Below are 23,642 nucleotides of genomic sequence, written 5' to 3'. Positions count from 1 at the left end.
ATGTGTTTCCACCGGACAGCATGTATGTACTAGTTTTCCCCCTGGGCGCGTGGTATTGGGTTATCCGAGGAAAGCAGTTATTTCAGCAACTGTGATTGTTCACAAGGGAAGGTAGAGAATGTGCAGGAGAAAATCAGTGGCCCTAAATGTCAGGGTAGCTGAAAAATTCAGTCCTGCTAAAACCTGGCATCCCAGGATTAGTTACTGCTCCAGCAGAGACTCCCATTGTGCCTGGCTGTTGTGCCAGCAGCATTTACGTGCCGCACAAAAGCTGGGCGGGATGAATTCCGATTCATGTCTGCGCTGTGCATGGGAGTGCGACATGGGTAGGGAGAGCTGCATTCTTGCCTTGATGGATTGTGTTGACACTCACATTGCTGCACTGAACGGGCGCTGCAGCGTCTCCCTTTCTGACATTGCATAGAGAGCATTCGCTCCCCTCCTCCCGGCCCAGCAGAGAAGCACTGCAGCTTTCCCTCCGGTGGTGTGTCACATGAGTATGTGCTGTGTGTTCTTGCTCTGTTGCAGGAGAAGCAGAGACGCCAGTGGATATGGAGACAATTAACCTGGACCCAGAAGCTGAGGTAATGCTGGTTGCATTCATATTGGACTTGTGTGTCGGGGAGCCCCCGACCCTGCACCCCCAGCCACAGCCAGAGGTGACTCTCAGCTGGCAGGTAGAATAGAAGGTTTATTGGTTCACAGAGACTCAGCGTAGCTTAGCATCAGTGTTAGCACAGGAGCCAGGGTAGGCAGCATTATTCCTCTCCCCCTTCCTTGGTCTACATCACGGGTGTCCAAACTTTTTTCAAAGAAGGCCAGATTTGAAGAAGTGAACATGCGTGAGGGCCGACCATTTTGCCTGACATTCTTTGAACCATTAAAATTAAATGCAAATTAACTATTTTATGCAAAGTTTATTGCAGATGGCATACTTTTCATTTCGTCACATGGATGACAAATCTAAACAGGTGTTAAATCACTCCTGCCTTTCATATCTGAAGGCCAGATGAAAAAAAAATCCAGGAAGCTGAAATATATGTCAGGAACATTGTAAAGTACATTACATATTATCAACTTTTAAGTTCAAAAAATATGAACAGGAACATAACACCAAGTATACATGTTGTGTCCAAATATATTTATAACTGATTTAGACCAACTGACATTAACTGAGATTTTACATTGTATTCATCTCAATTGAAAAAAAAACTTGCCTAAACTAATGTGAAGGGTGAAACTGAGATCTGGACTGCAGCACAGGAGAGCGCAGGGCACGCTGGCCTCACGGCGTCACGGGGGCAGGGCGAACCCGCAGCCAAGCGGGAGAGCGGGGCTGCGGACGTGCCCTATAGGGCAGGGTCTAGGACGGTGGCGGCAGCGCGGCGCAAAGCGCCGCGCTGTGCTGCGCATGCCAGTTGAAAGAAGCACCGGGGAGCCGGGAGAAGCGGAGGCCGTATTAAATCCGACCGCGGGCCGCAATTGGCCCGCAGGCCGGACTTTGGACATGCCTGGTCTACATCCTCCCTCATCCTAGCCCAGCCGAGCTTGTCTCCCTCTGGGAAGAGAACTGGCCTTTAGGTGTCTACGACCAATACACATTTGGAGTGAGTCACTGGGAATCACACACAACACAATACAGACAGGCAGAGACACCAGGTTACAAAGTAGACAGCACCCTCACTACGTCACAACTTGCATAAAGGGGAGGGTAGGCAAAGGATGTTCTGAGAGAGTATCTGAGCTCTGGACAAGTTGAACAGTTCTTTCCAGAGGATTGGGAAGTTCCCGATTCAGTTCTGAAAAAGTGCTTTTTTTAAAAATCAATAGCTGGACTCTTTTTGTAACAACTTGGGATATTGGGACAAGCGTGGAATCACTTTGAAGTAGATCCAGTACAAATATTAAACACCAGTTTACAGGCGTTTCTTAGGCTGTCTTTGAAGAGTTTGTTGCTGTTATATAACTTTGTTCTGTCAGCACACACAGGAAGTTGCCCACCCTGCGTGTCAGATGCCTGTACTTGAGAGACTGTTTTCAGAGAAGCTTGCTGACCTTTGGCAGGTGTTGTATTTCCATTTGTATTTGTTTTTCTGGCAAAACCTGAACAACAGGGGCTAGGCAGCACAGCTAGTAAATGTATTAGCTGTCCCTGTAGCCACAATCACTACATAATTTGACACAGTTGGTACTCTCTGCCCAGCAGAGGCCCAGGACTGGATTGGAAAAGGATGCTTGAGTTAGGACTGAGGTAACACTTGAAAGACGTGTATGAGAAGTCTGTGCTGTACCTGGCTCTACCTAGTAGAAGTAGCACTTTATCTGCATGAGATCATTCAAAAAATTTCCCTTCCATTAAATGACCCAAACATGCGCAGATTGCTATGACCGCTAAAATTTTCTCTAGTTGACACCTTTTCAGCTCTAGGCAGGCAGGCCATCTTCGGCAACAAACCCAAGCTCTCCCATATATTTAATGGCACAGTTGCCTGCAAGACTAGAGTTTTGCAAGCTTTGTAAGAAGAGCGGGTCTTATTGAGGTCTTCATATGCTGTGAACCTACAGTCTCACTTTCAGGGCAAGGCACAAGCAGCATTTGCATTCTGGACTTGGAAGACATTCAATCCTAAACGGCCAGTGGATGAGCCCATCTTCTCTTTCTTCTCTTTCAGGATGTTGACTTGAATCACTTCCGAATAGGGAAGATCGAGGGATTTGAAGTGCTCAAGAAAGTGAAGGTGAGACTTGAGCATCAAGGTACAAGCAACCTGTATGATGGGTCTTTCTCTGGCTGGGAACTTGCAGAGATTCTAATGAGCAGCCGTCTTTTAAGACATGCTTCACAGCCACATGTAACTGCCCTCCACCAAACAGTAGGGCCTTGTAAGTCCGCTTTCCGGGGGGGGGGAAATCAGTGACGTGGAATCTAGGTTTATTTTAAGTGCAACTTGCTTTATTGACACTGACCTGCCAGTCCTGGAACAGAGGTGCAGGCAGCTCCCTTCTTTCAGGAATCTCTGCTCAGCACTAACTCTACTCAGGACTTGGCTCTGAGGCAGAGAGCAGTCTCCCCTACTGCTTCCTGCCCTCTTCCCAAAGCTGCCTCTTCACAGAGCCTTGAGCCACCAAAACCTCCCACCGCTGCAAGCATTTCTTCTAAAACTAACGCTTGCTTGCAGGCTATCAAACTTGGAAGACGGCTTAACAGTGTCACCTGGTGACTTTGAGAGCTTTCTGAAAATCCTTGGAGAGCATTTGTCACTATAATACTTGCACTGGCAGCGGTTCCCAACCTTTTCCAGGTGGGGACCCATTTTGACAATCCAGGAAGACTTGGTGACCCAGGGCAGTTCAAAAACCGGGGGAGGAGGGAGGGCAGAGCCACCTGGGGAGACACTCGGCGACCCTTTTGAAGTGTAATGGCGGCCCATAGGCTGGGAAATCCTGCGCTAGCAGGACTGTTATGACCAGAACTAGAGGTGGAAAAATGGACTGCTCGTGTCGCTTTTTTCAGCATTGCAAGGGTTCTTCCTGCGTGGTGGCCCATCCTTTCAGGCAGTGTGTCTTGTCCTTGCTGTGCCCGTCTGTGGCATGGCACAGTCTTTCAACGTGCTAATGGAAATCTGCCCTCGCCCCCCTCCAGCTTGTAGAACATGACTCTCTTTGGGTTGAGGCCTGTAACCCTTGAAGTCCATGATGAAATGTGTATTGACTTCAGGGGGAGCAGAACTGGGCCTTGAGTTAATGGGCTAGCCACAGTGTCTGTTCCATGTGTTTGGCAAGGCTGTGCTTCCCTTGGCCTTAAACTGGATCGGCATTTCCTCCTCCTCAGGATAATGGGCTGAACTATAAAATAGTGTCTGAAGGTAACTCCAAGGAAGGGGTCATTATCATTTTCAGATGCATTTTGTCTTGTGAGGTTTTTCTCACCCTGTGGCTTTTTTTAACTTCTCCCGAATGCTCAGACTCTGTGTCTGCGTCAGAATTTGGTTAAGTGCATCGAGAACCTGGAACAGCTGCAGACTCTCAGAGAGCTGGATCTCTATGACAATCAGATTCGGAAGATTGAGAACTTGGAGGCCCTGACAGATCTTGAGTGAGTATCCAGTGAGGAGGGAATGACCAGGACTGGGGGGTGATGTAGTAAACGTGGCTCCAGTCTGCAGGCTTTCTATAAAGTGGCTGTCAGGCCAAATGTATCTTTAGACATTTCAAACCCCTTAACTACACAAGCTGCACTCTCTGCTGTAAACTCTTCTTGAGGAGATCCGTGTGTGAGCCGCATGCAGGAGTGTCTGACCTTCTCATGGGCATTTAGGCCTTACGCTAACCTGGTGCAATTACTCCGGGTGCATTTGGGAGCAGGAGAAGGCTGACTGTTAAATTCAAAAATGAAATGCACTAGAGAGGTGTGGCCGGAGCGGTGCTGGGTGGCATTGGACTTCTCCTCGAGAGAGGAGTGGTTCTGTGGTGCCATTGGTAATAGGATTTGCATTACAGAGGTTGCCTCTGCCCCACGTGAGATCAGAACCCCGTTGTGCTGGGCACTGTACAAATGCATGAGACCCTTCCTGCCCTGAAGAGCTTCCAGTCTAGCTAAGCAAGGAAGACAAAAGGCGACACAGCTTGTTTTATAAGCTGGGCTTATCGCTTAACGTTAAGCTCCTGTCCCATGTATCGGATGCAGCAGCGTGGGGGTGGGAGCGGGAGCCAGCTTCTGGCACACATGGGCTCCCAGAGAGCCGGCTGCTGTTGCAGGTGCATATAACCATGTAACCGCTGAGTTTTTTAGCAGTTCCACAGTTACCTGCTTTTTTAACACCCCTAACTAGAGACTGTCTTGTGTGTAAGAGAGGTTTTGATCTGGTGCTTTTCAGAAGGAATTCCCATAGGAACTTACTGGGTTGGGAAAGGCATGTTGTAATAGAATTTTTTACATTGGAGGCCGAAATGCTGCTGTTGGATTAGATTCAGGTGATGATGTGAAAGTGTTGCCAGTTCTTTGTTTCTTCCGACCCTGTTTTAAGTAGGTATTGAATCTCATTTGGCAACCAAAATGCCATTTCTGATTCACTGTAGCTTAGTGTGTTAACAGTGCTCCAGGCTATAGGAAACTAGTTTTAGATCTTTCCCCCATGTATGCAGCTGCCCGTTTCCATGGTCTTTCTCTGCTCTTGCCTTGAATTGATGAGGCCGTTGTTCGCTTTGCTTATGGCAGGATCCTGGACATCTCTTTTAACTTGCTGCGACACATTGGAGGACTAGACCGGCTCACCCAGCTGAAAAAACTCTTCCTGGTCAACAACAAAATCAGCAAAATTGAGAACCTGAGCAACCTACAGCAGTTACAGATGTTGGAGCTGGGATCCAATCGAATCCGGGTAGGCAGGACTGCACTACTCATAGCAGAAACAAAATGAACAGCTGCTATATGTGGGGAAAGTAGACGGAGAAGCAGTGGTGGCTGGGTTGCCTCAGTTGTATCTAAGCAGCTGGGTTGGGGGGAGGGATAGCTCAGTGGTTTGATCACTGGCCTTCTAAACCCAGGGTTGTGAGTTCAGTCCTTGAGGGGCCAGTTAGGGATCTGGGGCAAAGCTGTCAGGGATGGTGCTTGGTCCTGCTGTGAGGGCAGGGACTGGACTCAATGACCTCTCAAGGTCACTTCTAGTTCTATGAGATAGGTTTTGCTCCATATATTATTATTATAATATTATCTGTGGAAGGGACGGAGAAGGAATGGACGTGCTGTTAGAGGAAAAGGGGAGTACCTGTAATATCTGCTATGCAAGATTTGGAGTGGGAGGGAATAGCTTAGTCTTCTCCAAATTCCCATCCTTGCTCTCTGTCCTTTGGATACTCCCCAGTCCTGTCTCCAGAGATGAGGTCAGAACCAGCCTGGAAAGGGAGCAGCTGCTTGTCTCTTCTGTCTTGTTCTGCGTACATCTTAGAGATGGGAAAGCTCTGTCCTAGTGGAACTTGTCTGAGACAATCCAACCGCGCCGCTTTCCTTTCATTGTGGCCTTCTCTGGGTGCGTGTTAGCTCTCATCGAGCGGATTTGACACAACCAAAATGGTCCATTATTTGTTACAGGAAAAGAAGGGAAGCATCTGAGGTGGGGAGAGTTCTTGATGATTTTTTAACCATAACTACTTGGAAACATGTTTCTCTGCATGGAACTAAGGTGCAGTTCTCTCCCTTTCCCTATGGTTGGCCTTTTCCTTAGGCAGAGCGTTAGAGTGGATAGGGCTTGGCTTGCGTGTCAGAGTGGACAGGGCTTGGCTTGCGTGTTAGAGTGGATAGCTTTGCTTTCACAGCTAACAGAGAGCCCCTCTAATTCTCCCCAGCGGAGGGAAAGGTGACTGTGTGGGGAATAACACTGCAGCATTGGGGCTGCAGCCAGTCACGTGACTGAATCTTGGACTCTGCACACACTTTGCATTGGGATTTCCAGAGATGGCCTGGAGCGACAGGCAGGAATCCAGCCAGCTTAACTCATTGTATGGCTCTTAATCCCTGCCATGGTAGGTGGGTAAGACTAGCTTCTATCCCGCATATAGGGATGTGTGGGGCAAGTTGAATTAGTCCCAGGTAGAGAAAGAAAGATGTCCTTATACTGAAAACGGAGCAGCCAGATCCTGTCTGCAGGAGGGATGTAAGTGACTAGTCAAGTAGTCAACTGCCGGATAAACCTAGGCTTATTGGATAGTTGAGACACTGCTCAACTAGTCGCTCCCTCCCCTTGCTGCAAGGGAAGGGGGACAAGCAGGAGCCAGTGCAGGGGGACCTGGCTTAAAAGCCAGTTCCCCCCAGCGCCATCTCGGTTTGCGGGTGAGGGGAGGTGGGCAGGGGAACCAGAGGCACAATGGGGAACCAGTGCGAGCCAGAAATCAGCTGTCTCAGCTTGCCCCTCCTCGGTCCTCCACTGTGCCTCTGCTTTTAAATGTGGGTGGAGCCGGGCGGCGGGGCCCCGGGGGGCTAACCTCCCTGCAGTTTAAATGTGGTGGAGCCGGGCGGCAGGGCCCCGGGGGGCTAACCTCCCTGCAGTTTAAATGTGGTGGAGCCGGGCGGCGGGGCCCCGGGGGGCTAACCTCCCTGCAGTTTAAATGTGGTGGAGCCGGGCGGCAGGGCCCCGGGGGGCTAACCTCCCTGCAGTTTAAATGTGGTGGAGCCGGGCGGCGGGGCCCCGGGGGGCTAACCTCCCTGCAGTTTAAATGTGGGTGGAGCCGGGCGGCGGGGCCCCGGGGGGCTAACCTCCCTGCAGTTTAAATGTGGTGGAGCCGGGCGGCGGGGCCCCAGGGGGCTAACCTCCCTGCAGTTTAAATGTGGTGGAGCCGGGCGGCGGGGCCCCAGGGGGCTAACCTCCCTGCAGTTTAAATGTGGGTGGAGCCGGGCGGCGGGGCCCCGGGGGGCTAACCTCCCTGCAGTTTAAATGTGGTGGAGCCGGGCGGCGGGGCCCCAGGGGGCTAACCTCCCTGCAGTTTAAATGTGGGTGGAGCCGGGCGGCGGGGTCCCGGGGGGCTAACCTCCCTGCAGTTTAAATGTGGTGGAGCCGGGCGGCGGGGCCCCGGGGGGCTAACCTCCCTGCAGTTTAAATGTGGTGGAGCCGGGCGGGGGGGCCCCGGGGGGCTAACCTCCCTGCAGTTTAAATGTGGTGGAGCCGGGCGGCGGGGTCCCGGGGGGCTAACCTCCCTGCAGTTTAAATGTGGGTGGAGCCGGGCGGCAGGGCCCCGGGGGGCTAACCTCCCTGCAGTTTAAATGTGGGTGGAGCCGGGCGGCAGGGCCCCGGGGGGCTAACCTCCCTGCAGTTTAAATGTGGGTGGAGCCGGGCGGCGGGGTCCCGGGGGGCTAACCTCCCTGAGTTTAAATGTGGGTGGAGCCGGGCGGCAGGGCCCCGGGGGGCTAACCTCCCTGCAGTTTAAATGTGGGTGGAGCTGGGCGGCAGTGCTGCAGCCCCCTCCCTCCCCATCGACTAATAGATGGAAATTCCATTGTCTACTCAGTTAGCTGATTATTGGATTTTAACACCTTTCGTCCACCGCAGACAGTCTCTTCTAACCACTCAAACACGGGCGGGAGGGAGCCATGTTCGTCTGTAACATTAAAACCGCCGCCGGTCCTGGGCCCCTCAGAGACCAGCACACACACATACCTAGCTTCGTGAGCTTTCGTGGGAAAAGCCCACTTCCTCGCCTGAGCTTGAACGGTGGGAAAGCAAGCTCAAATGTAGGCGCACAGCTTTCAAGCCTTTACTGTGGAGGTAGGTCATGTCAGACTAACTTCCAAAGCTTCCCTGCAGTAGAGCAGAGCTTCTCAACTTCCACACAGGCCAGGTGGCAGAGCGCCGGCTACCCAGACCCCCCATCCGTGGGTCCAGCTGGGAGTCCGGGCCCCCTAATCCCAGCTTGTGGCTGCCATGGACCTCTGGAGCTGCTGGGGTCAAGCTGGGACTGGCTGGGCAGCCTTTAGCACAGCTAGGCCTCTGATAAGTCTGACTTCTCCGAGTGCCCTAGCCAAGGTAGCTAAATGCTGCAGCACGGTGGTAAGTCCCCTTCCAGGCAAGCACAAGGAAATAACTCCTGTCCTTGCTGGATTTTAGGCAGTAGGAACCTTTGAGGGCTGTAGCTTTCTTTGGCAGCGTCATTTGTGCCATGTGCTCTACAGCGGGATGCATTCCTGGGGATAAATCTGTCGGGAATCCTTTTGAAAGTTCATGTTCTAACAAGGCCATGTCCATCTTTTGGTGCTGGGGCTTTTCTGGCTTGCTGGCAGAGGGTGAATTAGAACAAATAGCTGGAGCACCGGGATTTTCAGCCAAGTGACAGACGCCTTGCAGAATTCGCCCTTGATTTCGAGTAACTCTCCTTTGTGATTGAGCAGGGAAAAAGCTGCTGAGTCTCTGGTAGTGCCATGCTCAGGGTGGGGAAGTAAATGTATTTTGTGTCATGCTGCGTGTGGCTTGTGGGTTTTGAGGCTGGCCTAAGCCCAGTCCAACAGGCATTTGTTAGTGGGTGACCTACTTCTTATGTCTCCCATGTGCACTCGTTCTAGAATAGTCTCACTAAAGCAATCGTCTCGTCTGTTGCTTTACAGAGAGCGAGCCCCTCCCTCCTAGTCTCTTCTCCTTGCATATCCCCAGAGCACTAAGCATTTTTCCCCTGTTACCGCAGTGGGAGTTTGCAGTGAGGGACAGGTTGGAGCTCCCTGGTCCAGCACTCTCGGGGCCTGAGTGGTCCTAAACAAGGGTGTTTGCTGGACATGGGGAGGCCAGGCCTTGGGCTCTCCAGGGACGACCCCCCCCCCCCCCGGCTGGCGTGCTGCCTCCTGGGCCACAGATGTTGCCAGACCAGAAAGTCCTGGACCATGGAGCTTCAACCTGTAGCATTGGCTGCAAGTTTTCCCTCTGCTGAGCTGAATTTGAGGGCCAGGCAGCTCAGGCCCTGGAAGAACAGGGCCAGTGGCAGGGCTCAGGCTGGGATGTGTAATAGCCCAAGTGCGGTTTTATCTGTCCGGCCACATGGCACGTCTCAAAAAGCCTTTTCAATTCCGACACCCTCATTGCTCAAGTCTGCTAACCTGAAGATCTAAGCTATTTCGGGGTCCTTGTCTGGCTGATCTGGTCTATGCCTTGGAGGCACCGGGAGAAGGGAGAGGATGTGGAAAAGCAACAATAGCATCTGGCACCTAATCCGAATGGAACATGCACATTTGCTGAGGTTATTTATGTGCTGAAGTTGGTTTTTTGTTTTAAAGCCTGCCTGTGTCCCCTCTTCTTAGAGTCTCTTGGCACCCCTGCTGCACCCCTCTCAGCCTCTGCTCTCCTGGACACCTCCACTTAGGAACCAAGATACAGCTCTTCTAGCACCCAGAGGAGATTCCCTTCCCCGCCCCCCCAGCAGTTCGGTAGCTGCATGCTGCACTAATAGTAATGTGACACATGGATAGTACTTCCATCTTCAAAGCGCCATCTCATTGGGAACTAAACACCCCATGGACCAAAGTCCTTATTCCCCACGGGCTGAATGACTTGCCTCAGGCTACACATCACAACGGCCGAGTCAGGAGTTCATAGCTCCCGCTCCTGGCTCGTTCCATCAAAGCCTGATGGAATTTGTGCTGCTCCTGGCCCCCCAGGCAGGCCCCACCTTGATGGGTTGGGTGTTGCCAAACCACGTGGGGTCGCGGCTGTCAGATGAACGCAGTAGTTAATGGGACGTGCTCTTGGCAATACTGGAAATGTTGCCATCCTTAGAGACCTTGTTAAAAGCCAGTCCAAGGCCGATGGCGTCCAGACTCCTTCGGTTGGGCTGGCTGGCTCTCGTGTGCTTGTCTTCAGAGAGTTTTCGAAATGGACTCGCTCGCTCTTTGCTCGGGAGGAGGTGGGTTAACGGCTTCTGCTCTCTGAGAAATTGCTCCTCAGACTGGTCAATTCCTCTGGGGATTAGAAAGAGAACTGTGGCTCTCCTGCAGCATCGGCTCTTTCCCTAGACTGGTGCCCCTCGTTAGGCATGCCGGGCTCCCTGACCGAGTGTGAGACCCATCAGGACTCCACCCCCACTCAGGCTGGCAGGGGGCATGGAGCAATTGTACCATCAGAAGAGGTTTGGGAACACTCCTAACAGCTGGGTGGGCTGGCATAAGAGTGCCAATCTGAAGAGTCCTAGGAGGGCAGAATGCTTGAATGGATCAGGCTGACTTGCTGCACTGCCACCATTTGAAAACCATGAGTAGGCCTGTAGCACTGTAGAGACTAACAACAAATAAATATAATCGTGAGCTTTCGTGGGCACAGCCTACCTCCGCAGAGGAGTGTCTGTCCGTGCTAGTGCTGGCGCTAAGGAGGCTGGGTGGCTGCAAGGGTCCTGTACTTTGCTTTTGACACCAGTTGGGCGTCGGATGTAAGGAAAGCAGGTTTTCTAATGGGCCGTCCAGTTCAAGTTTGCTCAGGCCACCAGAGACGGGGTGAGGGTCAGTTCTGCACACTCTTGTGGAAGAACGGCTACTTCAAAATCCATGTGAACGCTGTCCAAACAAGTCTGGTGGTGGCGTGGGAGGCTGGGAGCAGTGCCCACAGCAGTAACCCTGCTTCCTTCGGTCACTTCGCAGGCCATTGAGAATATCGACAGCCTGACTAGCCTGGACAGCCTGTTCCTGGGAAAGAACAAAATCACGAAACTCCAGAACTTGGACGCGCTGACGAACTTGACAGTGCTCAGTATACAGGTATTGATCCTCCAGGCGCCCCGAGCCGCCTCAGCAAGGGCCGCCTGACGCAGCAGCGCTGTGCTCCTTTCCACGCAAGGCTGCAGCGTGCTCTGTGCTCTGCTCTCTGGCATGCCCTTTGCAGTTGGACCCGCCAGCACGTTGATAAGTGCATCAGATGGGTGTCTCTTCCCACGCTGGTGGGGGGGGACCGCTTGGGCTGAGATGAGCGTTACTAGCTCCTGTTGAGAATCAATCAGGCTGACCAGTCCTTGCTGTGTAATGAAAGGCGCTGAGGAGCAAGCAGGTTTTTTACTTTCATAATGGGCCCAGAGGAGCCAGGGTTATGGACACCCCCCCACCCCCCCCAGGCTACAGGTGCCGGGGCTGAGCCCTGGCAAGCCCTAGCACAAATGAAGCACTGACGGTGACACCCCTGGCCCAGCAGCAGCGCCGGAAGGACTGCTTTCCCCTTGCTGCAGCTGTGGAAGAGCTCTCCTCTCCCCAACAGCGCTGCCGTTTGACACCAAGTGTCTCCCTTCTAACATGCAGCGCTAATGCAAGTAGTGAAAAGCCGGTGAGCGGAAGAACAGCCATGGCAGGGCAGACCAGCCAGGCATCTGGCTCAGTCTCCTGTTCTCCGCCAGTGGCCAGTGCCAGGTGCCCCACAGGGAATGAACAGAGTGATCTAATCCTGGTCGTCCTTTCCCCGTCCCGGCACAGGGGCTCAGGACACCGTCCCTGCCCATCCGGCTAAGAGCCATTGGTGGACCTGTCCTCCATGAGCTTATCTAGCTCTTCGTTGAGCCCTGTTAATGTCTTGACCTTCACAGCTCCCCTTGGCAGAGCGCTCCACAGGTTGGCTGTGTGTTACGGTGAAGAAATCCTAGAATACTAGGACTGGAAGGGACCTCGAGAGGTCGAGTCCAGTCCCCTGCCCCCATGGCAGGACCCAGTACTGTTTAGACCAGTGGTTCCCAAAATTTTCTGCATCACGCGCACCCCCCCCCCCCCCCCCCCCCAAACAAAAAAAAAGCAGCAAAACTTGTTAACCAAAAAAAAACTGACCGGGGCCAAAAACACAAATAGCAGCAAAACTTGGAGGGGGGGGGGTAGCTGGGTTGCATTGTGCCCCCTCCCCCCGGAATTTCTTCATGCCCCCCAATTTGAGAACCCATGGTCTAGACCATCCCTGATAGACATTTATCTAACCTGCTCTTAAATATCTCCACAGATGGGGATTCCACAACCTCCCTGGGCAATTTATTCCAGTGTTTGACCACCCTGACAGTTAGGAACTTTTTCCTAATGTCCAACCTAAACCTCCCTTGCTGCAGTTTAACCCCATTGCTGCTTGTCCTGTCCTCAGAGGCCAAGATGAACAAGTTTTCTCCCTCCTCCTTATGACACCCTTTTAGATACTTGAAAACTGCCATCAAGTCCCCCCTCAGTCTTCTCTTTTCTAAACTAAACAAACCCAATTCTTTCAGCCTTCCCTCATAGGTCATGTTCTCTAGACAAGTGTCTCCTTTGACAAATGTCAAAATGTTTCCTTTTGATATAACCCTACTGCTTCTTAATGTCATTTGGTGATCCCCTAGCTCTTGTGATATCAGAAGGAGTAAACAGCACTTCCTTGCCTGCTTTCTTCACGTGTGGGCTGTACCTGACCTGCTTCACCTCTCCAGCCCAGCTGCTGCCAGTTAACCGGTTACCCATAAGCATCACCCGATAAGGTAACTGGTTAACCGGTTAAGCCTTTATATGCCTAGTGCAGATGTGATTGCTCCATCTCAAAAATACACATTGGGACCAGAGAAAGGTACATAAAAGAGCAACACAAATGACTATTAGTACGAAATGGCTGCCAGACGAGGAGATAGTAGGATGACGGCCTTTTCAGTTTGGAAAAGAGATGCCTAATAGGAGCTATGACCGAGGTCTATACAATCATGACTGGTGTGGAGAAAGTAAATAAGGAAGTGGTATTTGCTCCTTTTCCTAATACAAGGTTAAGCAGTCAAACCTAGCGGTTAACCGGTTACCATTTTAAAGTAAATCGGCACCCAGTACAGGCAGTCCCCAACTTACGCGGATCCGACTTATGTCGGATCCGCACTTACGAACGGGGCTTTCTCGCCCCGGAGGTCGAGGTGGCGGATTGCTACCTGCGAGCTCCGGGGCGAGAGCCCCGTTCGTAAGCTGCTCCGGTGCCCCTGGTCTGCTGGAGACCGTCTCCAGCACACCAGGGGCACCGGGCGGGTTCCCGCGCTTCTGAGGCTTTGCCAGAGCAAAGCCTCAGAAGCGCAGGAACCCGCCGCTGCTGCCGCTTCAGTCCCGGTGCCTGTGGTCTGCTGGGGACCGTCCCCAGCAGACCACAGGCACCGGGACTGAAGCTGCAGCCGCGGCGGGGTCCCGCGCCTCTGAGGCTTTGCTCTGGCAAAGCCTCAGAGGCGCGGCACCCCACTGCCGCTGCGGCTCTGCTCCCCGTGTCCCTGGTCTGCTGGGGGGGGGGGGGGAGGCGCAGCTAGTGTGCCCCCCCCCCCCCCCCAGCAGACCAGGCTTTTGTTTTGGACCCTGGGGCAGAGCAGCTGGGGCGCTGCCGATTGGTTCTGCAGCGCCGCTCTGGGCACTACTGGACCAACCCGGCAGCACCCCAGCTGCTCTGGCCCAGGTCCTGATTCAGCCGCTGCTGGTCAGTTTCAGCAGCGGCTGAATCTGGACGCCAGTTCCGATTTACATATAGATTCAACTTAAGAACAAACCTACAGTCCCTATCTTGTACGTAACCCGGGGACTGCCTGTATTCAAGATGTGGGCATACCATGCATTTCTATAGCAGCAATAAGATGTGTTCTATCTTGTTATCTGTCCCCTAACGAATTCCCAGCATTCTTGTACCTTTCTCGATTGCTGCTGTACATTGAGTGGGTATTTTCAGAGAACTATCCACAATGACTCCAAGATCTTTCTCGAATGGTAACCGCTAATTTAAGCCCCACCCTTTTATATGTATAATTGGGATTGTTTTCCAATGGGCACTACTTTGCATTTATCAATATTGTATTTCATCTGCCTTTTTGTTGCCCAGTTACCTAGTTCTGTGAGATCCTTTTGTAGCTCTTCAGTCTGCTTGTGACTTAAGTATCTTGAGTAGTTTTTGTGTCCTTTGCGAATTGGGCCAAGTTAATGTCTACCCTTTTTGCCTGACCATTTATGAATGTTGAATAGGACTGGGCCCAGCATGGCCTGCTGGGGTCACTACTTGGCTGCTTTCCAGAATGTAGAGAATTTCCATGTATTCCTACCCTTTGTTTCCTGTCTTGTAACCAGTTTGTAATCCATGGGAGGACTGTCCCCCTTGCCCCATGACAGCTGACTGTGCTTAAGAGCCTTTAGTGTAAAGCTTTTGACAAGGTCCCTCCCCATGTCCACAGGCTCCCCTTGCCACAGGCTTGTTGACCCCCTTACAGAGGTCGAGTAGGTTGGTGAGGCCTGACTTCCCTTTACAAAATCCATGTGGACTCTTCCCCAACAAATCCTTCCATCCGCATACCTGGTGATTCTGTGCCGATCAGCTTGCCTGATACTGGTGTTAGGGTTATGGACCTGTAACTGCTGGGGTCACCTTTTTTCAAAATTGGATGGCCCCTTCACTATCCTCCAAACATCTGGCTCAGCCACTGGTGCACGATAGGCTGCAAGCTCCAGGTAGTAGGGCTCCCGTTTCACATTGGAGTTCCTGGGTGGATAAATGCTGTCTGGCCCTGATGACTCATTTCTCTTATTACCAATTTGTTAAGTTTGGTCCCAAAGCAGCTCTACTAAAGCCTTCGTCTGGGTCAGCCCTTCCTCTGCACACAGGTTCCAGCTAGTGGTACAATGGGCAGGCATTCATGCTCACAGTATCTGACTGCCAGTAAAAGCCTAGTTGTATGACAGACCAGGAAGTGCATAACAGATGTATTGGGCCTTTGTTTACAGCTGCTACATCTTCCTCTTCTCTAGCTGGTCAAGTGCAATCTCAATGAGTGCTGTTGGCAACTGGGCCTGGTCTTCTAAAGGGGCTAATCAGAGAAGGCCTCCAGGGCTGCAGCTGTCAGAAGTAGGGACAGAATCTGAGATCCTGCAGGTTTGAAGGGACTCTGGCTCACCTGGAACTTGCTTGAGAGTTGGCTACACAAGTTTCAAAGCAATTGAGTGTCCCAGATCCATCAAGTACAGTGCTGTGCAGTTCCTTCCTCTGCAACAGGCAAAATCCTGCCTTCCCATGTGCTCTGGTTTTTGTCCAAATGATCTGTGCTCTGTAGAAAGGTTCTTGAGATGTTTTTCTTGTGTAAGAGTTCACTCTGGGTTCATTTCTTTGGCCTGGACTTTCACTCCCTCCCATACAATTTCAGAGCAACCGGCTGACCAAGATCGAGGGTCTGCAGAACCTGGTGAATCTCCGTGAGTTGTACCTTAGCCACAACGGCGTAGAAGTCCTCGAGGGACTGGAGAACAATGTGAGCATCTTGTTAGCGTTCCTCAAGGCCTCCCAGTGCTTCGAGAGTGGCTGGGCTTGTCTGTCCTGGGTGTTGCCGAGAAGTTCCTGTTTTCCTTGAGTTACCCAAGGAAAGCAGAGCTTCTTGGAAACCTGTGTAGACTGTGTTACGCTGAAAGAACAGAGCAGCCTGAGCTGCCTCCTTTTCTGTCTGGGAACATGCATGTTTCCCAGTCAGTCTGGACTAGCTAGAGGGAGCCTGCAAGCTCTTACTGGAACAATCGGACTGGTAAGTAGCGCAGGGAGGCCTAAGGCGCGTGGCCAGCGGAATGGGACCCGCAGGCGGTAGCTGGGAGTGCCTCGCCAAGGCTCCAGAAATGGCTGAGTGGTCAGAGGTCCGGAGAGGCAAACCCTGCTGTCCTGCTCTTTAAATCCAGCCACCTCGCTGTAGTTCTGCCTTGGATTGCCCTGGGGGGGGCGGTGATGCTTCCATGCCCTGTAACCAGTAGGTGGCGATGTGAGCCGCCCGTGGAGATCAGGTCACCTGCATATTTCTATGGGGGGGGGGTCCTGCCTGCCCGCCCGCCTGCAGAAGGCAACAGGGAAGCGAAGGGAAGGGGGGGCAGGATGATCATGTGCAGTTTTGGGGGGGGTCGATTTCCCTCCCCACAGCAGAGGTGAGACAAGGGCTTGTGCCATTGCAACCCCCCCATTTCTGTAAGTACACAGCTGCCCACTCTGGCAGCTGGGGTCCTAGTGCCAGTTGTGCTCCCCTTCTGTGTGCTGGCTGGGAGCCTGGCTGTTTTCCTGTGGCACAGTGAGCACTGGGGTGGGGAATGGGGGATGGAGAGGAAAAGGGGCTAGGGGAGTGGGAGCCCGGCATGCAGCAGCTGGGGCTCCTTGTTAGCAAGCCCTGTGCCCCATCACCTTTTGAATTGGCACCTGCTTTGCCAGTTGCGCTGTTGCTAGCTAACCCTAGAGCCAGCGGGCAGAGGTGCCACCTGTGCTGCTCCCAGTTCTCAGCCCTGGGGATCAGAGCAGGGCAGCGGAGGGTAACGTTGTTGTTTGCTTGTTTTAGAACAAACTTACAATGCTGGACATTGCATCCAATAGGATCAAAAAGATTGAAAATGTCAGCCATCTAACGGAGCTCCAGGAGTTCTGGGTAAGTACCGGCCGGGCTGATCGCTCTGCAGTGCCAGTTCCAGTTCCACCCGAGTGTCTCCTTGGAAAAGCCCCTTTTCTCCTTCCCTGTCTGCATGGAGTGGGGCAGAATTCATGTGGCCGGTTTGAGTCGCAGGCCCTTCGTTAGGTCGGGTGCCCACCCCTGCGCTCCAGCTGTCACCCTGCTTTGAAGGACAGTTTCTCTGCCGTTAGAGGTGGCGCTGAGGCAGAGGAATGGAAGCAGAGACCGTGCGTCTTGGTGCAGCGGTGAGCCACAATGCCAGAGCAGAGTCAGTCTGGTCAGTTCCTGGTTACTGCTTGGAGCATTCAGCTCCTGCTGGCCAGACGATCAGACTGGTCTGCGCTGGCTGCTGGCGCCTGGCCCGGCCAAGCCCTGCCTCTTCTTTCTGCAGTGTGCCAGGAAGAAAGCAGTTTGAACAGAGGAGCAGGTACTCCAGCCGCACCCTAGAGTACGTGTTCAGCGAGGGGCTGTCAGCCCTTGCTCTGCTAATGCAGGCTCACCACCCTGCCGTGGGTGTGCCATGAGTCTCAGCTCTCTGGCACGTTTCTCCCTTTTGGAGCGTTTTGCTGTCTGAGCCCTTGGCTGCAGGGTTGGGAGGTAATGGGACGTGAGATCAAGCCAGAATCCAGTAGACAGGCTGCTTGCTCAAGGGCTGGAAAAGCGCTGTCCAAGAGCTTTCAGAGGCCGCATTAGTTAGCTTTGTGGTTCCCACGTGGCCAAGGAGCTCCGGCATCCTACGAAGGGGCCTTCTGCAGCCCTTCAAGTGGGACACTGCACACTGCTTGCAAGTGCAGAACGCGAGCGATTCTTCTCGCGTCCCTAGACCCTGCCCAAGGTTTTGCTCCCAGAAGACGCAGGTGCTCCAGCTGCTGGCGTTGCCTTCCTCGGGAAGGAAAGGGAGCGCCCTGCTTTTATAGGCCTCGGCCTTTGTGAGGAGCCCGCTACTGAAATCAAGGTGGGCTTCAGGCTGTCACGGGAGCTGCATCTTGTCAGATCCATAACCCTCTGGCTGCTCCTGGCTGGCCGCGCACCATTGCAGATGTGAGCAACTTTTTACCACAACTCCAGGGGACAGTGCAGCACCTGAAAACTCCAGGGGTGTTTCTTTGTGGATAACTCAGAAATGAGCTGTTGATTTCAGCGCATCCGCACGCCCGCTCGGGTCGGTAATGCGCGCCCGTGCATCAGTAACCGTTGAAACGTACCGACAGGGAAGTGCTGCTTGAGAATCTTAGAATCCAAATTCAGTGATATGAATTTCTGGCCTGGGCTGTTACAAATGGACTAGTGAATGAACAGGTAAATCGAGGACTCGTCTGCTGTGAGGGTATTTGTCTTGAATAGCCTGACGTGGTATTGACACTTAGTGGGTTTTGCTGTGGTGCACCAGGGTGTGTCACAAGGTGGGTGAGGTAAAGCCTTTGCTTGGGCCAGATATGGTTGGTGAAAGAGACCAGCTTCCAAGCCGCACAGAGCAGGGGATGTGGCTCTAGGGGTGCTTTGTGCTGTCCCGTGGGAGCTGCACCTTGCCACAGCTCACAGCCCTCTGGCTGTTCCTGGCTCCCCAGGGTGCCGTTTCAGATCTGCGGGGGGAGGGGTCTGTGGTGCCCCAAATCACTTTCACCAGCCAGAGCTGATCCAAACCCAAAAGAAACCCCCCCCCAGCCTGCTCTCTGCGTAGAGCTTGAACTGAGTCAGCTCAGAGTTACGCAGAATGAACAGTGCGTGCGCCAGGCCCGGTTCTAAGCCCCGTGCTTCAGCCCTGCTGCTCTGGCTGGGAATGTCTGCTGGGGCACCCTCTCCCTCTGCCAGAGGACCCCAGGGACTTCCCGAGGGGGAGCCAGGCTTGCAGGAGGTGGGAGAAGAAAGGAGTTTGTTCTTCAGCGGGATGCAGTAGAGCAGGGTGCCCCCCAGCTCGGACAGGGCCCCGCCCGCGTGGGGAGCAGCGCGCTGCAGAGGTCCGCTCCCTTACGTGTTGCTGCTGCGCCTTCCAGCTCCGCTTGCAGGAGCGAGGGAGAGCTGGAGCTTGCGCACTGGCTGCATGGTAACGCTCCTCCCTTCCTCTGACACCCGCACTGGGACTCGGCCAGCAGCAAATGTGGGATCCCCCCCGCCAGCCTGCAGTTGCATGCAGGGAGCCTGTGCCGTGGAAGCCCTCCTGCCTCGCAGTGGCTTCTGAGCAGCAAGGAGCCCAGCTGTGGAGGCCAGCTAGCCCGGTGCAGGTCTGGCTGCAGTGGGAGGTACGAGGCCTTCGCTGTAGAGGGCACTCGGATCTGAGCAGGCCTTAGGCTGGGAGTCAGGGAGAGAGAACCAGCTGACGTGTGGCTCAGCGTTTCCACCCCCGGGGGAGTGTCCTGCCTGGGGCAGGGCGGGGCCCTTAGACTGGGGAGCTCAAGCTTTGCCCTGTCAGTAGGGGGCAGTAGCAAAGGGGACCCTCGGGGCCAGAACCGCAGAGCTGGCAGGAGACGCCAGGAGGGAGGGAAGCTTTGCTATGGGGTGCAGCAGGCGAGAGATCCAGGAGGTGCCGTCTCTGGACCGTGTAAACAGGCCAGGTATGTGGCAGCCGTTCAGGCTGAATTGTGGTTATTCGGTGCAAGGGGCGGGCACGGTGGTGGGTGTCAGTGAAGGAGCGGGGGCTGGGAAGGCTCATCGAGGCTTCCCGCTGAGGGGCTGGCTGGAAATCGTGCAGCTCTTGGAACAGGTGACTCCTGGTGAGCACTGTCTGTCTGGGTTATGTGCTCAGTAAGGAAGCTTTGCTGGGACTGTGTGTGTGCTTCACAGATGAATGACAATCTCATTGAGAGCTGGAGCGACCTGGACGAGCTGAAGGGAGCCAAGAATTTGGAAACCGTGTATCTGGAGAGAAACCCCCTGCAGAAGGATCCTCAGTACCGGCGCAAAATCATGCTGGCGCTCCCGTCCGTCCGGCAGATTGATGCCACGTTTGTCCGATTCTGAACCTCTGACCTGCCCCTCTCCTCCCGCCTTGGAGAAATGTCCCAGCTGGGTTTTTAATCCACTTCCCACCACCCGAGTCTACAGTACACTGGCCCAGAGCAGACGGCCAGTAACAAGCACTGAGTATCAGATCTTGTGTACAGCGCACTCTCTTGTTGGTTTTGAAATAGTATGATTATTATTAAATCGTAACACACCATTTCCCGGTTGCACCAGTGTTTGTTTATATTGGGCATTTTGTCAGCAAGCTTCTGTGTTCGGTCTGGAGCCAGCCACGTCTCTTGACTCAGAATCAGGTAACCATATTGGTTCTGGGAGTGACGTTTTCAGGTCAGTAGCACCCCTGTGAATAGTGTCAGTTTTTGCTGTGGGGGGAGAACCCTACGAAGGTACTGGTCTGTGTTGGCACTCCTGCCCTCGCCTAGACTTTCCATCCTCTCGGCTCTTTCTCAGAGAAGCACGCCCTGGCTGCAATATTGCCTAAAAACCTGCATTAAACCACCCTCACTCGAAAACAAGGCTGAGCTAAGCAGGATGTGTGAGGGCAGATGGATGAGCTGCTCTGGTGATGTGGAAGCTATCCCTTTCCATGCTGCCACCGTGAGCAAGGCATGAGGAGGTGGGTGGGAAAGAGCCAGAGCCGTGGTGTCCAACACCGTAGCCATATGTGGCTAGTTGGCTTGAACAGTGTGGCTAGTAGCCACTTACAGAGGCCACTGCTTCAGAACTGGTTGGACGCTGCGGAGTTGGAGGCTAGTGTCTGGGCGAGGGGGAGAGGGACCATGAATCTGAAGAGGCCTACGTCAGTGTCTGACACTACTTCCACCACATTTGTGATTTACGGAGTCTCATGACTTTCCCCGGAATTAGCCATCTCAAAATGCAGCTCAGCGTGTGCGTGGCAACTCCCGGCCGGGCCCACAGAGGCAGGCGGAGCTCTGCGAGAGGGGCGGCTTTTGTGTTCAACTAAAGGCCTCTTCAGCATCCCCCAATGCCCTGTCCCCTCCTGCTGCTGACCCCCCACCTGCGGTCTGCTCCTGAGCACTGAACTCGAGGAGGGCGAGGAGAGGGTCTTCCTGCCTCAGTGGGGCCCACATCTGTGAGGGCCAGGTCAGCAAGGGTTGGGGGGCTTCTCCCTTGTGTGTGGCCCTCGACTGACTTGCTGCTCCCGATGGTCATTCAGGCGTAGAATTGTCCCGGCTAGCTCCGTTGGACGGGGAGCAAGCCCAGTCCAGACACATCCCATTGTCCTGGCACAGCCGAACCCTGGCCTTGCTTTAGTTAAGAGGAAGCTGCAGACTGAGTTGGGGGCTCCATGCGCTCACTGTTCAGGAGGAGCGCTTGAACAAGCGGACTTCAGGTGGATGGGCCTGCAGACAGACAGCTGCACAAACTCTCAGATATCTAGTAGATAATGCCACACTGGAGCTCTCTTTCCCGCTTCTGACCTGTGTAAAGCAGAGGAGGGTTATGGAAGGGAGGAATCCTAGAAGAGGGAGGTAGGTATTCTCACTGCTTCTGCTGTGTTTTGTACACCTCGCCTTCGTGGTGTCTGAGCATCTTGCAAGCAACCGGACCTTTCATTACAGGTTCCTTTCCCCATCCAGAGGAGCATTTGTTGGTTTTGGTCTCTTAATTCCCTGGTTGTCACCAGTAGCAAGAACTTACCAAACCTCGTTTGCAGCTCTGCCACCTGTGACCTTTTGCACAAGCTTTTCAATGGTCCCTGAAGCCAGAAGGGCTGTAAGTGGATGTGGCGGGCACACTGGCCCAGCCTGGCTTTCACGTAGACAGGCCCTGAATTTTCTGGTTGGGGTAGTGTTTATTTCCAAGTAGGGCCTGTGAGTTACAATTCCAAGTAGGAGGCCAGTCAGACACCAGCTGAGTGAAGAGCTAAGTGAATGTGTGAGGCAGGCGCAGTACTTGCTCCAAGCTGCTTTCAGTTTCTTGATCAGGAAGGTAGGAATTTGGTGTCATTCTCCATCTGTCAATATTTGCATCATGAATCATATCCTGGTTCCTATGAAATACAGACATGTGACTCTCATTCACAGCTGCCTTTGTTTACCCTATTGCCTTGGCCATCTGAGCTGGTACATTTAGCTTCTTTGTGTCTGACTGTGAAATTGGTTAGTGAATGCCCCGTGCAGTACGTTTACAATGTTTATAGGCCTTTTCTTTCCCAGTAAGATGCAGTGAAGTAGGCACGGCCTCCGCCAGGCTAGCGTAGAAATGGAATGTGTGTGAATCTGTGCAAAGCAGCGGCTGCGAGACACCCCCTGTGCGTGGGAATGACCTGTTTGGCAGTCTGTTCGTGACTGAATTCTGACTGCGTGGGTGTATCTTTAACAATGGTTCTTTCTACCCGGTCCCTTTGGCTTTGGTACTGCATTTCTCAGGTGGGCTCCTGGCGCACGGCATTGACAGAGCCAGTGAGAGGGAAGTGTTTTTAATACCAAAGCCCCAGTTGTTCACAGCCCAGAAGGGGAGTCACCTCACTGCACAGTCACTCCTGTGACTTTCCTCTACTGGGGCTGCAAACACAGAGATTCTGAACAGGCTCAGCTATCGGGCCTTGACCGCACCTATGAACACAGCCCCCCAAGAGAGAGGTGCACCCCGCCTCACCAGAACAGTTATTTGCACTGGGTTTGATCCTAAAAAACTGTTTTTATGAAGTAGGCAAAGCAGGAATTAAGTGATTGCGGGTGAAAACAGACAAAACCAAGCAAGTTACTGAGCCAGAATAAATAAAACACACCAGTTAAGCCTAAGACACCCAGAGAAATCGTTCCAAGTACATTTCTCACCCTTCTCCTTATTTCAGGTAAAATGCTTCAAGACAGAGTTGATTTTTCTCTGGCCTGGGTCTACATCTCCTTGTGTCCTTGGAGTTCTTTGTTTGTTTCCAGATCTCTTCGTGTGTGTCCTCCGAGGGTGGGGAGGCTGTTTCAAAGGCCAACTGAAGATAAGGCTGATTGGCTTCCATTTCTTAAATAAACTTTCCCCAGGGTAGGAACCCCTTAGTTAGCACATGATTGGAATGTTTGTGTAGAAGGATACAGCTTGCTCAGGAAGGATAGACAGAGAAAAAAGGGAGGAGGTGTTGCCTTATATATTAAAAATGAACACACTTGGTGTGAGGTGGAGATGGGCATAGGAGACGGAAGTGTTGAGAGTCTCTGGGTTAGGCTAAAAGGGATTAAAAACAAGGGTGTTGTCATGCTAGGAGTCTACCAGAGGCCACTACCCAGGTGGAAGAAGTGGGTGAGGCTTTTTTTTAAAACCACTAACAAAATCATCCAAAGCCCAAGATTTGGTGGTGATGGGGGACTTCAACTGTCCAGATATATGTTGGGAAAATAACACAGTGGGGCACAGACTATCCAATAAGTTCTTGGGCTGCATTGGAGACAACTTTTTATTTCAGAAGGTTGAAAAAGCTACCGGGGGAAGCTGTTCTAGATTTGATCCTAACAAATAGGGAGGAACTGGTTGAGAATTTGAAAGTGGAAGGCAGCTTGGGTGAAAGTGATCATGAAATCCTAGAGTTCACAATTCTAAGGAAGGATAGAAGGGAGAACAGAAAAACAGAGACAATGGATTTCAGGAAGGCGGATTTTGATAAGCTCAGAGAGCTGGATCGGTAAGGTCCCATGGGAATCAAGACTAAGGGGGAAAAACCACTGAGGAGAGTTGGCAGTTTTTCAAAGGGACATTGTTAAGGGCCCAAAAGCAAGCTATTCCGCCATGTCAGAAAGATAGAAAATATGGCAAAAGACCGCCTTGGCTTCACCACGAGATCTTGCATGATC

At 52.9% G+C, this 23,642-nt stretch overlaps 1 protein-coding gene across 3 annotated transcripts in view; it reads left to right on the top strand.

The window, feature by feature from the left end:
• Positions 1 to 20,026, top strand: part of PPP1R7 (protein phosphatase 1 regulatory subunit 7) — a 28,699-nt gene extending 8,673 nt beyond the window's left edge. For 2 of the 3 annotated variants that reach the window (XM_075914548.2, XM_075914550.2), the window contains 9 exons: positions 529 to 584; positions 1,981 to 2,064; positions 2,673 to 2,738; positions 3,966 to 4,096; positions 5,219 to 5,381; positions 11,105 to 11,221; positions 15,601 to 15,705; positions 16,762 to 16,848; positions 19,651 to 20,026. In XM_075914548.2, coding sequence (XP_075770663.1) covers positions 529 to 584; positions 1,981 to 2,064; positions 2,673 to 2,738; positions 3,966 to 4,096; positions 5,219 to 5,381; positions 11,105 to 11,221; positions 15,601 to 15,705; positions 16,762 to 16,848; positions 19,651 to 19,827 — 986 coding nt within the window. In that variant the 3' untranslated portion in view covers positions 19,828 to 20,026. The remainder of the gene's footprint in view (positions 1 to 528; positions 585 to 1,980; positions 2,065 to 2,672; positions 2,739 to 3,965; positions 4,097 to 5,218; positions 5,382 to 11,104; positions 11,222 to 15,600; positions 15,706 to 16,761; positions 16,849 to 19,650) is intronic. The other variant, XM_075914549.2, reaches the window with a different exon arrangement.
• The last annotated feature ends 3,616 nt before the right edge of the window (positions 20,027 to 23,642 follow it).

The sequence above is a fragment of the Pelodiscus sinensis genome, chromosome 10 (genome assembly GCF_052426305.1).
Source record: "Pelodiscus sinensis isolate ZL-2025 chromosome 10, ASM5242630v1, whole genome shotgun sequence".
NCBI classification, from domain to species: domain Eukaryota; kingdom Metazoa; phylum Chordata; order Testudines; family Trionychidae; genus Pelodiscus; species Pelodiscus sinensis.
Note: the sequence above shows the minus strand (reverse complement) of the source record. Positions and strands in the feature narration are given on the sequence as shown.